Source organism: Bos indicus x Bos taurus, chromosome 1 (assembly GCF_003369695.1).
Source record: "Bos indicus x Bos taurus breed Angus x Brahman F1 hybrid chromosome 1, Bos_hybrid_MaternalHap_v2.0, whole genome shotgun sequence".
NCBI classification, from domain to species: Eukaryota; Metazoa; Chordata; class Mammalia; order Artiodactyla; family Bovidae; genus Bos; species Bos indicus x Bos taurus.
Window position 1 is genome coordinate 137,465,238 of NC_040076.1, and position 13,822 is coordinate 137,479,059.

The 13,822-nt window shown below is 43.1% G+C and overlaps 1 protein-coding gene across 3 annotated transcripts in view; it reads left to right on the forward strand.

Moving 5' to 3' along the window:
• The window catches only part of CPNE4 (copine 4), a 681,945-nt gene that overhangs the window by 425,810 nt on the left and 242,313 nt on the right, over positions 1-13,822 (forward strand). For all 3 annotated transcript variants that reach the window (XM_027546045.1, XM_027546065.1, XM_027546054.1), the window contains exon 3: positions 5,716-5,895. In XM_027546045.1, coding sequence (XP_027401846.1) covers positions 5,716-5,895 — 180 coding nt within the window. The remainder of the gene's footprint in view (positions 1-5,715; positions 5,896-13,822) is intronic.

Here is a 13,822-nt window from a genome sequence, read left to right on the forward strand (position 1 = left end):
AACTTAATTTTGGGGGTTTCCATTAGAATGGTGCTCATTTGTAGTTCTGAATAGGTGTCTGAGATCTCCCAGGGGCTCACAGGTGTATTGAGTGTCCTCTTCTGTTTTCTTCCACACTTGACTCATGAATAGTGAATCCAGGAGTTGTGTCCTAGTACCTTGACTACTGTGGGGGTAGAAAGTATTACAGGTAGGGGCCCTTCCATGTGGGCTGGAGTTTAGCCTTTGGGGACCCATCTTTCCAGACTTTAATTAGGACTTGAGTTCCTGGAGCCTATAGTGGTAGCTCTTTAGAATTTTTGGGGTCCTTGTTGATCCCACAAGTGTATATCTTGTTGGAGTTGCCCAATGGCCATACTATAAGACTGGAGGGTCTGTGCCTGTGGATCTAGGAAAAGGTCATTGACATAAACAAAAGGTCTCCTATATACCATCTCATAAGGACTAAGACCAACCTGTTCCTTAGGGGCAACATGCATGCAGAGGAGAGCTATTGGTAAAGCCTCCTTCTATCCCAGGGAGGTCTCCTGGGTTATCTTTTTTATCGCTGATTTTAAGAATTAGTTGCTTCTTTCTACTTTTCCTAAAGACTGAGGCCTCCTGGCACAATGGAAGTAATAAGTAATGCCCAATGCTTTAGAGACCCCTTGGGTGACCTTAGAAGAAAATGGTGTCCTGTTGTCACTTTGTAATGACCTGTGCAGACCAAATCTCAGAATGATTTCATGGAGCAGGTTTTTTGTTTTTTTTTTTTAACACTTCCTCAGTCTGGGCGGGAAAACCTTCAACCCATCCTGTGAATATATCTGTCATAACTAATAGGTAATTTTACCCTTGAGAAACTGACATCTACCAGTCCTCTCCTAAGCAGGTCCCACCCCATTGGATGGGCTGGGCCACCTGTGGTCTTCAAGCTCCTTGGGGGTTGTTTAACTGGCAAGTGGGACAAGAGGAGACCACTTGCCTTATACTCGGTTGGAGGCCTGTTCCTCTAAAGGACCTTTCTAATAATCTTTGGAGGGCCTTCTCCCCTAAATAAGTGGTGGCTTGTAAGGAGTTAACCAGCTTCCACTGGAGGTTCCCACGCAGAAAAAGGAGTCCCTCCTTTTGGAACCACCCCATATGATCTTCTTGAAAGCCCTCACTCTTAGCTTTTTTTTTTTTAATAATTGATGCATTTGAATCAATTCTAATGAGGTGGATGAAACTGGAGCCTATTATACAGAGTGAAGTAAGTCACTCTTAGCTTTAAGAGTCTCACCTTCAGTATATGAAGGAGTTTCTGGCAAATTAGTCTGTGGAACTAAGGTGGCAACCCCTATTAGGTCATTGTTCTGGACTTCTGCTCTCTTAGCTGCCTGGTTGGCTGCTTGGTTCCCTTGTGCCACTTCCACGCTCCCCTTTTGGTGTACTTTACAATGAGAGACTGAAACCTCAGCGGGCAGATAGACTGCCTCCAAGAGCCTAAGGATTTTATCACCAATTTTGATTGGGGACCCTTGGGTGGTCAAGTGGCCTCTTTCTTTTCAAATAGCAGCATATGCATGTAGCACCAGAAAGGCATACTTGGAGTCAGTGTAAATGGCTATTCTTTTTCCTTTTCCCAGATCTAAAGCTCAAGTCAGGGCTATGAGCTCAGCCAACTGGGCTGAAGTACCTGGTGACAAAGGTTTGGCCTCTATGATCTCGAAATTGGAGACTACTGCATATCCAGCCGGAGAAGGCAATGGCACCCCACTCCAGTACTCTTTCCTGGAAAATCCCATGGATGGAGGAGCTTTGTAGGCTGCAGTCCATGGGGTCGCTAAAAGTCAGACATGACTGAGCGACTTCACTTTCACTTTTCACTTTAATGCACTGGATAAGGAAATGGCAACCCACTCCAGTGTTCTTGCCTGGAGAATCTCAGGGACGGGGGAGCCTGGTGGGCTGCCATCTATGGGGTCGCACACAGTCGGACACGACTGAAGCGACTTAGCAGCAGCAGCAGCAGCAGCAGCAGCAGCATATCCAGCTCTTCTTTTCCCATCTAAGACAAAGCTGCTTCCATCAGTGTACCAGATTTCCTCAGGATTAGTCAGAGGATCTTCTGACAATCCCTCTCTGGATTTTGTCCAGTGGTCCAAGGTTTCTTAACTGGAGGTCTTCTGGAATCTGGGACTGAGCCGCGTGAGCTTTCTGCCCAGTTTGTTTTTGCTGTCCCAGTTTCCAGCCTGCTGGGCTTCTTCTTACTTCCACTGCACTGGGTTTTCTACGTGTTCAGCTTCCACTGTGTGAGATTTCGCCAAGTTGGGCTTCTCCTGTGCTTGGCCTCTGCTTCACAGGGGCTGAGCCAACGTTGTTTCAGCCAGGTTAAATCCGAGAAATGGCACCATATATGTTGGAGGAGTGTGTAATTTCCTTGATTCTGTCTCGCCATAGCAAAGATTTGAAATGGCAGGCCAGTGTTACAGCTAGGTTACAGCTTAGCTTTATTAGGAAAAACTCAAGGCACAAGGGCAGGCCAATACCAAAGGAGAGGCTGAAAACTACTTTTAAGTGGAATGAATGAAACACCTCCAAGTCACTATGAACTTATAGGCCTCTGATTTTTACTATTATTCAAAAGTATAATCTCTTAATAACAAAAAAATAAAAGTATACCAATATAATAAATCTTGTACCCACATAATCAGTCAATAACATATACAATCCTGCCTCCCAGAATGAACATTTTAAAGCATATAAATTAAGCTCAAATAGCTGACTCTTCATGGAAAGAGTCAAATAACCATTGGTCTGAGCAGTAGCTTGTCGAATCCTAATCAGCAGTGGATTGAGGTTTGGTTTTCTGTCTCTTGCAGCAGGACGTAAAAGAACCATATTCTCCTTCTCCTCACAACCAGGATCATCCATCCCACCAGAAATAGCACCATCCTTACAGGGTAGCCCTCTCTCACACAGGGCACTGCATAGGAAGAGATGGGGCCAGGGATCAAACCCTGAGATCAAGAGTGTATAAGATTTTTTCTTTGATGGATAACATGTACATGCGTGATATGGTCAAAAATGGCTCCCCTCATTTTATTGAGAAACTCTTCTTGTACTGTAATGAAAGTGGGCAGGTGTTTTTCACAGTTGGTGCTAATGAATGACTCTTGGGGAGTATCCAGTAAACTATCAACTGAAAAAAATTGCACTACAGAAAAGTTGAGAATTATGTTTTATTCAGAGGACATTCTGAGCACTTCAAGCCTGCGAAATAGCATCTCAAATAATTCTGAGAAATTGCCCCCAAGAAGCAAGGTGAGGAGCCAGTATATACAAGAGTTTTTGCAACAAAGACCAGGTGGTGAGAACATTAAAAGATAACTATTAATTAAAGAAAAACAGCTGTCTCAAGCCAATGAAATTTAGCACTTTCCTATGTATGGGAAGATGCAAAAGTCGAGGCTCACTGAAACCACTCCTTTGATATGCACCTCACCTACCTGGGTCCAGAATCCTGCTTCTCTCCATCCTGAGTCCTTTCAGGGTACCCCATGGGGCTGCTGCAGTGGCATGTAAAGAACTGGGCCACACAGCAGGAGGTGAATGGCAGTTAAGTGAGCAAAGCTTCATCTATACTTACCACCACTCTCCATTGCTCACATCCCCCTAGATGGGACTGTCTAATTGCAGGAAAAGAAGCTCAGGGCTCCCACTGATTCTGAATTATAGTGAGCTGTATGTTTATTTCATCATATATCACAATCTAATAATAATAGAAGTAGAATGCACAATAAATGTATCTGAATCATCCCCAAACCCCCTCCCCCTTACCCCGGTCTGTGGAAAAATTTTCTTCCAGGAAACCGGTCCCTAGTGACAGAGTGGGGACCACTGCCCTAACCCTCTAGCCCTCACTGGTTGATGAGGGGACTGAGACAGAGGGTGCCGAGGTCCAGCCCCGGCTAATCCAGGGTATTCGAAGGGGAGACAGCATCGGCGACCTATTCAAATGTTAATGAGAGATATAAAGAGTAATAGAATGAGGATAGCTCAGTGGGAGAATTCAGTGGAGAAAAGAGGCTGAGTAGCTTGGTTTATGCGGAAAATCAATATAACCCGTGACACCAGGTTAGCTCTGACCACGGAGGCTGCAGGCGCCCTCTCAAATAGTGGAAGGTGCCCCACCTTAGACACCTTCTCGAGTGGGTCTTAGAAGCCCAGGCAAATGAATGGTCGCAGAGGACCTCCGCGCTCCAGATGGAGACTTCAGCCAGAATGTGAAAAGAAAGAATGACATGGGGAGACCAAGCTCTGGTGAGCAAGGCCTGTACCTTTATTTTCAACAGGGGCTTTTATACCCTAAGTTACACATAGAGGATAATAGGGGATGCAAAGTCAGCAGTTTTTGATCCTTATCAAAAACCAGGGTTTCTTTCCTGCAAATTTATCGTATACAAATGGTTTAGGTGATTTACATCATCTTCTGGCCAGAAGGCCTATTAACATTTTATGACTCTTGACAAAGACTTATCAACAAAGACTTATTTTCTCTAAGAGTAATTATTTTAAGGTTTGGCTCCATCTTCCGAAGATAAAATTGCATTCCTATAGGGCGGATGTGTAATGGGTTTACAACAAAGGAAAGAATTTATTACCTTAAGGGTCTAAAGTTACTAACACCGAGGCCACTACATATTTTTTCTACATACCAACTATATTAATTAATACACATTCAAGGATACACTACAGGGGATGTGGAAACTTGGCAGCAAGCATTGGCTCATCAATGAAATCTTTTCCTAGTTTTATTCTGACAGTTTCTGACTCTCTGAGAGGCTCTAAGCTATTTGAATATCTTAAGCTTCCTGTGCCTCTGGAGGCTGGGAGACTGTAAACAATCGTATGCATAGCTGTAGGAGTCCGGGTAAACTTGTCAGGCGAGTTAGAGAGCTATCTGAGGGGTTTGTATTTAAACACTCCTAATTGCCCAGGAACTTTATTAATTGGAGCTGTAAGTTAACTCTTTGACAGAGAGAGAGCGAGATGGTGGTAGGGGACAGCCCCCAGTAAAGTCAGAGGTGAGAGCACAAAGCAATAAAGTAGGCAGACTCTGGTTTTTGGGGGGGTAGATGCTCAAGAATATCCAGGGGGACTCCTGAGGCTCGATCCCGCCTTTGCGTATGCCGAGCCTCCTTCCTCATGACCTTTGTCATGAGTGGAATGCCTCACCGGCTCCTGGCAAGAGGGACAGAAACTACTGAGTCAACATGTGTAAGCCCAATAAGAGACACACTGGAGACCACAGGGATTCATATGACACTAACACTAGAATAGGGTGGCTAAAAGGGACATCTATGAGGTTATTTGCCCAACTGTGCCCCTAGGACATCAGGAATTGAGTGCAGATTTTTTTCCTCCCAAGCCAAAACATGCCCTCAGACTTTTTCCTGAGGCTCCAGGTGGCCCCTAATAATCAGTCCATCTTCTTGCCTTACTACTTAACAATACAAGGTGCTCTAAAACCCTTACACATAAAGCTCATATTATTCTGTGATTTTCCTCCTTGAACCATGACTCATTCTCAGAAGGTGTATCCTTAAAGATGTCCAGACTGCTCGCCCTGGTGACTTGGTGGAGGGCACTGACAGTTTGGAAGGAGACAGAGCACCATAGAATGAAGCTTCCTGAAGGATAACGATACAAGGCCCTGATCCCTGATGGGTTTTCTCTTCCTCTGTCCTTCAGGTTGACAGAACAGAGGTGATTCGCACCTGCATCAACCCAGTCTATTCAAAACTGTTCACAGTAGACTTTTACTTCGAGGAGGTGCAACGCCTGCGGTTTGAGGTCCATGACATCAGCAGCACCCACAATGGGCTGAAGGAGGCTGACTTTCTGGGCGGCATGGAGTGCACGCTTGGCCAGGTGGGTCCATGACGCCCTTCCTCCCCTTTAGCCTTCTGAGGGCCTTTCTCCTTCCTTTTTTCCCCTCTCCCCTCATTCAGTCCTTGCTTTCTTTCTCCTGTTGATTTTATTTCCTTTAACATGTAGCATTGTGTGACATGCACTGCCATGTCCATTATATTCAGTGTTACACTTTCATGTGGATGATGGTGCTGATATATCATGTGTTACCTATTTTGCAAAGTTAATCATTTTTGTTTCTGAATTCCTTCATTCTGTCAATCATTTATTTAACAACTATTTATGGAACACCTACTCTGCTCCAGTTGTATGTCTGCTATTGCTTATCCTGATACATCATAATCTTCCATCTCCCAACTCAACTATGGGAACCATTCATTACACAGGGAGTATCGCTCAGTCACAGCTATCCCAAGCCTCTGGTGCCAAAAGCAGCCCAAGAGAAGGCTAAATAGATACATTGTAAATGATAAATGCTTTACTTAATCCTCACAACAATGTTTGGAAATAAACATCCATTTGTGAGAGAGAAACTAAGACTCAGAAGTAATCGACTTGCCAGAGACCCCACACTAACAAGGGCAGAGTTACACCCAAGTGGGCCTTACTCCAAGCCCCATGATTTTGCCTTTGTAACACGTTTCCTTTTTCCCTTCCTTCCTGCTGTACCCAGAACTTGAATAAGTGCTGAAGTGGAATCTAAGTAGAAATAGTCCCTGTGTTGAAGATTAATTGGAGAAGGCTCAGTGTGTGCCCCTCAAACAGAGCCACTCATGATGTTCTCTAAGCTCTCATGAGACAACTCATCCTGGGTTCTACATATGGTTGTGGGCCTGCAGGGAAGGGAGAGCTTTCTGCTGGGGAGAATGACAAAAGGCATTGTGAAGCCAAACTGAAAAAATATGGTCCAGGAGTTGAAGGAGGAGGAGGGATGTCTTCAAGTAAAAAGGCAATGTAAACAAGGCATAGAGGTCAGAGCAAACATGCAGAGGTAAGGGGTGAGAGGACCAGCCACCCTTAATCAAGGTCACAGACTGATTTACTGGGAAACTAGTGTAGCTTAAAATTCAGAGACCTTCACTTATGTGGATCCTTCCAAAGTTCTGTATCATGTTTTTATTTGTAGTGTTGTACTTTTTCCACAAAGAAAGATTACAAATTATATAAGCCTCAAGCCTCACAAAACCTGCATTAATCCCATGTAGAGGTAAGGATATTGTTTAGGGATTAGTAAGAAAGAGTTAAGTTGACTTAAAACAACATTCAGAAAACTAAGATCATGGCATCCAGTCCCATCATTTCATGGCAAATAGATGGCGTAACAATGGAAACAGTGACAGACTTTGTTTTGGCTTCAATATCACTGCAGATGGTGACTTCAGCCATGAGATTAAAAGACACTTGCTCCTTGGAAGAAAAGTTATGACCAACCTAGACACCATATTAAAGAGCAGAGACATTACTTTGCCAACAAATGTCCATCTAGTCAAAGCTATGGTTTTTCCAGTAGTCATGTGTGGATGTGAGAGTTGGACTATAAAGCTACACTCCTCTTCCTGCCTCACTGCTCTACTCCACTGTGGTGCTTCCTTCACCTCCTTTGACTTTCAGTCTCAGAGTCAGTTTTTTGGGAAATCCAAACAAAGATACTCTGCAGCATATGCCAAACTCCTTCCTGATTCCAGAGACTGTAAGCAGTGTTCCCATCTGCTCAGAATGTGCTTCCTTTCCCTGCTCACGCTCATGTTCCCTTCCCAATTTCAGTGGAAATGTCACTTCTTTCTAGGAGCCTTCTCTGAGGTCTTGTCTGCTTGATACCATCCTTTCAATGTTTGCTTCCTCTTCTGTGCTTCTCCCTAAGAATGGCTGTGATTTACTTGTGTAATTATTTGTTTTACATCTTTATCCCCAACTAGTTGTGAGCTGTTTGAAGGCAAAGACAGTGTCACTGGCCCCTGGCACAATGCCTGGCATGAGGTAGAGGCTCAAGGACTGGTTGGACATAGGAAGATAAGCCTTACAAAAGAGGTAATTTTGAGGATCATTCACACAGATCAAATTGTGAAAGTTTTGGATAAACAAGATCTTTTATTCACGTGACTTAGTGGATCTACATTTACTTCTTGGGACAGCATGTAACTTTTATGCATAGGCGGGATGCTCATTGCTAAGTGAGAATCTTAAAATGGTTCTTTTCTATCTGAAAAATGCCATTTTAATCACCTTTTAAGTTTATTTGTTATTTATTTAAGTTTACTTAAGTTTATTTATACATTACAGAATTTCACCTCAAATCCACTATTCATTCATTCATTCATTGCCCACTTTTTGTGCACTGTACCTATCAAGAACTACAAGCTCTTGACTCTTTCCAAAAGTCATGAGAGATATATACAATGATCATTATATAATATATGATGAAGAATATCCCCGGAACCCACCTTCTTGTGGACTTCTCCTCAGGAAGGAATAAGGTGCCCTGCTGTCTAAGCCCTTTGGGGTGAGGCTTCCCATTACTTAAGTGAAAAGCATCAGGGTTGGTATGGAGAAATGGCCAGATGGCCTAGAGTGGAAGGAACAGAGAATCTGAGGGGTTCATTCACGTAATCTTAATCTCTCAAGACAAGAAATACATAGACCTGAGCACTTAAGGTGAATTACCAATATCCCTTCCTAAGTATACTTTGATGCTTTTGAAAGGGCTTTCAAACTGATCATTTCTGGTGGCTTTTTAAAAATTTATGTTTTTTGAAGTATAGTTGAGTTACAATATTGTGTTAATTTCTGCTGTACAGCAAAGTGACTCAGCTGTCCATGTATATACATTATATTCTTTTCCATTATTGTTTGTCACAGGATGTTGAATATAGTTCCCTGTGCTATACAGTAGGACCTTGTTCTTTATCCATCTTATATATGCTAGTTTGCATCTGAGTTGAGAAAACTGAGAATCAGAAAGATTCCACGCCTTGACAGAGCCAAGACCAGAAGTCATGAGCTGTTGATCTTTAATTCAGAGCTCTTTCTTCTGCCATGATTAAGGAAAGGATAATGCAGGCAGTTCTTTGGAAGGAATGATGCTAAAGCTGAAACTCCAGTACTTTGGCCACCTCATGCGAAGAGTTGACTCATTGGAAAAGACTCTGATGCTGGGAGGGATTGGGGGCAGGAGGAGAAGGGGACGACAGAGGATGAGATGGCTGGATGGCATCACCAACTCGATTGACGTGAGTTTGAGTGAACTCTGGGAGATGGCGATGGACAGGGAGGCCTGGCATGCTGCAGTTCATGGGGTCGCAAAGAGTCGGATACGACTGAGCGACTGAACTGAACTGAATGCAGGGAGGTTGCATGTTGTGAGAAATTTTTTTGACAATGTGGCTTAGGAAGAGAAAAAGACATGAGTAGCAAGTCAGCCATGCTTCCTGAGCCATACTACTGCATCCCCCACCCACCCTGGTGATTTGTGGGCCAGACTAGGTATCCTGTATATTTTTAAACAACCACCTTCTCATAATATCAGCTATGTGATTGGTGCTGTTGACCTGGCCCACACTTTGGGATGCCACTGACTGAAATCAATCAGAATGTCTCAATTTTGTGGCAACAGTGATTGCTTCAGAGAAACTATGTAACTCATCAGACATCAGATCAGATCAGATCAGTTGCTCAGTCGTGTCCGACTCTTTGCGACCCCATGAATCACAGCATGCCAGGCCTCCCTCTCCATTGCCAACTCCCGGAGTTCACTCAGACTCACGTCCATCGAGTCTTTTCCAATGAGTCAACTCTTCGCATGAGGTGGCCAAAGTACTGGAGTTTCAGCTTTAGCATCATTCCTTCCAAAGAACACCCAGGGCTGATCTCCTTCAGAATGGACTGGTTGGATCTCCTTGCAGTCCAAGGGACTCTCAAGAGTCTTCTCCAACACCACAGTTCAAAAGCATCAGTTCTTCGGCACTCAGCCTTCTTCACAGTCCAACTCTCACATCCATACATGACCACAGGAAAAACCATAGCCTTGACTAGACGAACCTTTGTTGGCAAAGTAATGTCTCTGCTTTTGAATATGCTATCTAGGTTGGTCAGAACTTTCCTTCCAAGGAGTAAGCATCTTTTAATTTCATGGCTGCAGTCACCATCTGTAGTGATTTTCGAGCCCAGAAAAATAAAGTCTGACACTGTTTCTACTGTTTCCCCATCTATTTCCCATGAAGTGATGGGACCAGATGCCATGATCTTTGTTTTCTGAATGTTGAGCTTTAAGCCAACTTTTTCACTCTCCACTTTCACTTTCATCAAGAGGCTTTTGAGTCACTCTTCACTTTCTGCCATAAGGGTGGTGTCATCTGCATATCTGAGATTATTGATATTTCTCAAGGATAATGAGATGTAAATATATTGGTTAGAGCCTTATAGGAAAGAAAATATAGGGTTGTGAGGTGGAAATGGACCCTGCAAGAGAAAAACGTGGGTGCTATTGGAGGAAAAGAAAGAAACTGAGTGGTGTTCTCTGCACCCTAGATAGAGTCTTGTCTGAAGCCAGCCTGTCCTCAACATTTCAATCATTATCTTCTCTTTGCTGTTTGAACCACTATAGGCTAATTCATTTTGCCATTTACAAAGTGAAGTCTAACATATTTAATTATATGCCACAGAACCCCTTTCCCAGACCATAATGATCTCTTTAAACTCCAAACTCCTATAACCCAACTTCACTTCATTCATGTAAATCATTCTACATTGCACTGAGAAGTTCCTTTTTATCAGTTCATTAAAATAATTTCTCTCTTAATTATCACTTATTGTTATAGTTACCTGGTCCATCCCCAGATTACAAGTTTTTAAAGCCGGGGGCCACAGACCACATTCAGCACTTTTTTGGTTCTAAAGCAATTATATATGCTTTATATATCATGTGCTTAAGTCAAATATATTGATGAGTTAATTTTGAAAATTTCAGATCAGTATGAACTTATACTTTGACATGATAAATTTAACTCTTTTATGTATTCATTTTTTTCAGCAAATATTTAGGAAGGACCCCAGGCATAAAAAGTACTGTGGTAGGTGCTACAGGCACAAAGATGAAAAAGACAGGGGCCCTGCTCCAGAAGAGCTTATAATTAGCTAAGAGATACAGACTAGTAAAGAAATCATCAAAATGCATATTACTAAGTGCTGTGTAATGAGTTGTGTTTCAGGGGCCCTGAGGGAAGGACTTACCTCTGCCTAAAGGCAATTGAGGAGGTCTCATAAGAAAATTGTATCACTCTGGACCTGAGTCTCAAATAGTTAATAGGGATTCACCAGCAGAGAAAAGAAATAAGGACTCTCTGTGCAAAAATGACTGATACACGTCAATGCACAGCAGCATGAGAATGTCAGAGAACTCTGAGTGACTCGGCTTGGTGGGATGGGCAAGTGAGTTGGGAAAAGGATAAAGGAGGCCAGACAGGAGAGGGTGAGCTGAGCTGACCCCATGCTTTCATGAGCCTTCCATTAAAGTTTGGGGAGTTCAGACTGGATGCACAGAAGGCCCTGAGGAGCTTTAAAAAGGGGAGGGCCAAGACTGATTGTGGGTACTGGAAAGATCACTTTGGTATTCCTGTAAATGGTGGATGGGAGAGGACTGACGTGTAGGCAGAGAAACAAGTTAGAAGGCTGTTAAAACAATAAAGAAGAGTTGGGAAGAAAAGTGGTGAAGAAAGTTGAGAAGAGGAGATGCAGAGGGGAATGTGTCTGAGAGCACAATCAACAAGTTTTCGAACCTGGGTGAGAGATGCAGAGTCTTCTGGCATCTGACAAAGGTTACTGGAGGAACGACTTGCTGTCATTGAGGGGAATCAGATTGAGGAATGAGATGGGGGGTAGGATGTGGTGCCAACACCTTAAGTTCAGGATGTCTGTGAAAAGTCCAGAGGAGGTTGCCACTTGTTTTACCACATGGACCTGATGATGACACAGATTTGGGAGCTGACTCCCTACAGATGGTAGTTGGTAGCAGAAAATCAAAATCCTTTTCTATATGTAGAGTTATTTGGATGGTTATTTAGAATGGGGTAAGTAAAACATACATGATTAAAACAAGATTTGATATTGCTGTACTACATAAAGGGGGCTTCCCTCATAGCTCAGTAGGTAAAGAATTTGCCTGCAATGCAGGAGACCTGGGTTAGACTCCTGGGTCAGGAAGATCCCCTGGAGAAGGAAATGGCAACCCACTCCAATATTCTTTCCTGGTGAATCCCATGGACAGAGGAGCCTGGAAGGCTACAGTCCATGGATTCACAAGAGTCAGACATGACTTAGCGACTAAACTAGCACCATGTATAGAGTAACACAACAGACAAATGCATTTGTCATGAGAGCTCTGTGAAGAGGAGGCAGACCTTCTTCACTCTTCACAGTTTGACAGTTTGTTACCTTTTGGTGAGAATGGGAATTTTCTCGCTTTTTCCAAATTGTTCTTCTCTTTAATGTGATCAAGCAAAAAAAAAAAAAAACAATCAACATTTTCCTTCTTTGTAACTTCAGCAGTGAGAGAAGATTCCTTTTCCTTGCACTGCTTAGTTGGGCAGGGAGTGGTGGACATGGGAGATGTAGGAACAGTGTGGTGGGGGCCCAAAGCGCTGTTTCATGATGCTGCACCACGGAGCTGAGTGGACTAGTGTAGGATCCCAGCTCAGCCATGCTCAGTTGTATGTCCAGAGGCAAACTCCTGCAGCCATTTAAACCTCAGTCTCTTCATTTGCACAGTGGAGATTATAATAGTTCTGACCTCAAGAAATAGTGTGAGGATCAAGTGAAAAAATACATATAAGGTGCTAAGCAGTGTTCCTGGCATTCAGGGTCTGAAACCTGTTATTAAGGAGCTACCACTATGGACACTTGTAAGGACCAACATTGTTTCAGGAGTAAATGTGGAAGGGAAAAAAGGTGAAAACGTTATGATAGAACCCATGTCCTGGGCAATTAGTAAAACTGAACTTATAATTTTGCCTTAAGTTTGTTGCATAATTTATATAGTTAAAGATTCAGTGTGTGTAATATTTACTCTTATCAAGCTACTTTAAGTAAAAGATGGTTTCTCTGAAATAATTTGGGACATATGTTCCTGATCGTATCTTTCTCAGCTGAAGCCCAAAACAAAAAGTAAAATGACTTCCCAAAACCCAACCAGAAAGTCACACATTCAGAGCCTCTAAAGTACCTACTCTGTCTGAATTTGTCACATTTCCATTCTGCCATGTGAATCAGCAGGACTCATGGTATTTGGGGAGGGAAAATAGCAGCCCTCAGCATGCTAGAAACTGGCATTGGCCATAACATTGGGTACCAGCAGCGCAAGTGACTTAGCACTGAGTGGTGGTGCCAGATGAAGGTTCATGTCCTCTAAAAGTACTCAAGGCAGAACTGTGTGTTCTCAGCAGATGGATGAAGAGGGCGAATCATAGATGCAGGGTGTTCAGAAGGCTGTGTATGCCTTCTGTGTCAGTGTGGAGACCATCCATGGGTTGCCGTTGGCTGAAAGAAGACCAGAAACTAAACCCCGTTCCTGCTGCGCCCATCAGAGAGCATGCTAGGGAGAAACTCAACCCCTCACAGTCTTGAACAGCAAGCCAACTTTCTTTTTTATTTAACTTTATTTCTTTATTATTTTATACAAATTTATTTTTCTTAATTGAAATATAATTGCTTTAAACATTGTATTGGTTTCTGCCAAACGTCAAGATGAATCAGCCATATGTATACCTATGCCACCTCCTTCTGAACCTGCCTTCCACTTCACTCCCCATCCCACCCCTCTAGGTTGTTACAGAGCCCTGGTTTGAATTCCCTGAGTCATACAGCAAATTCCCATTGGCTATCTATTTTACATATCGTAATGTATATGTTTCCATGTTACTCACACCATTATCCCACC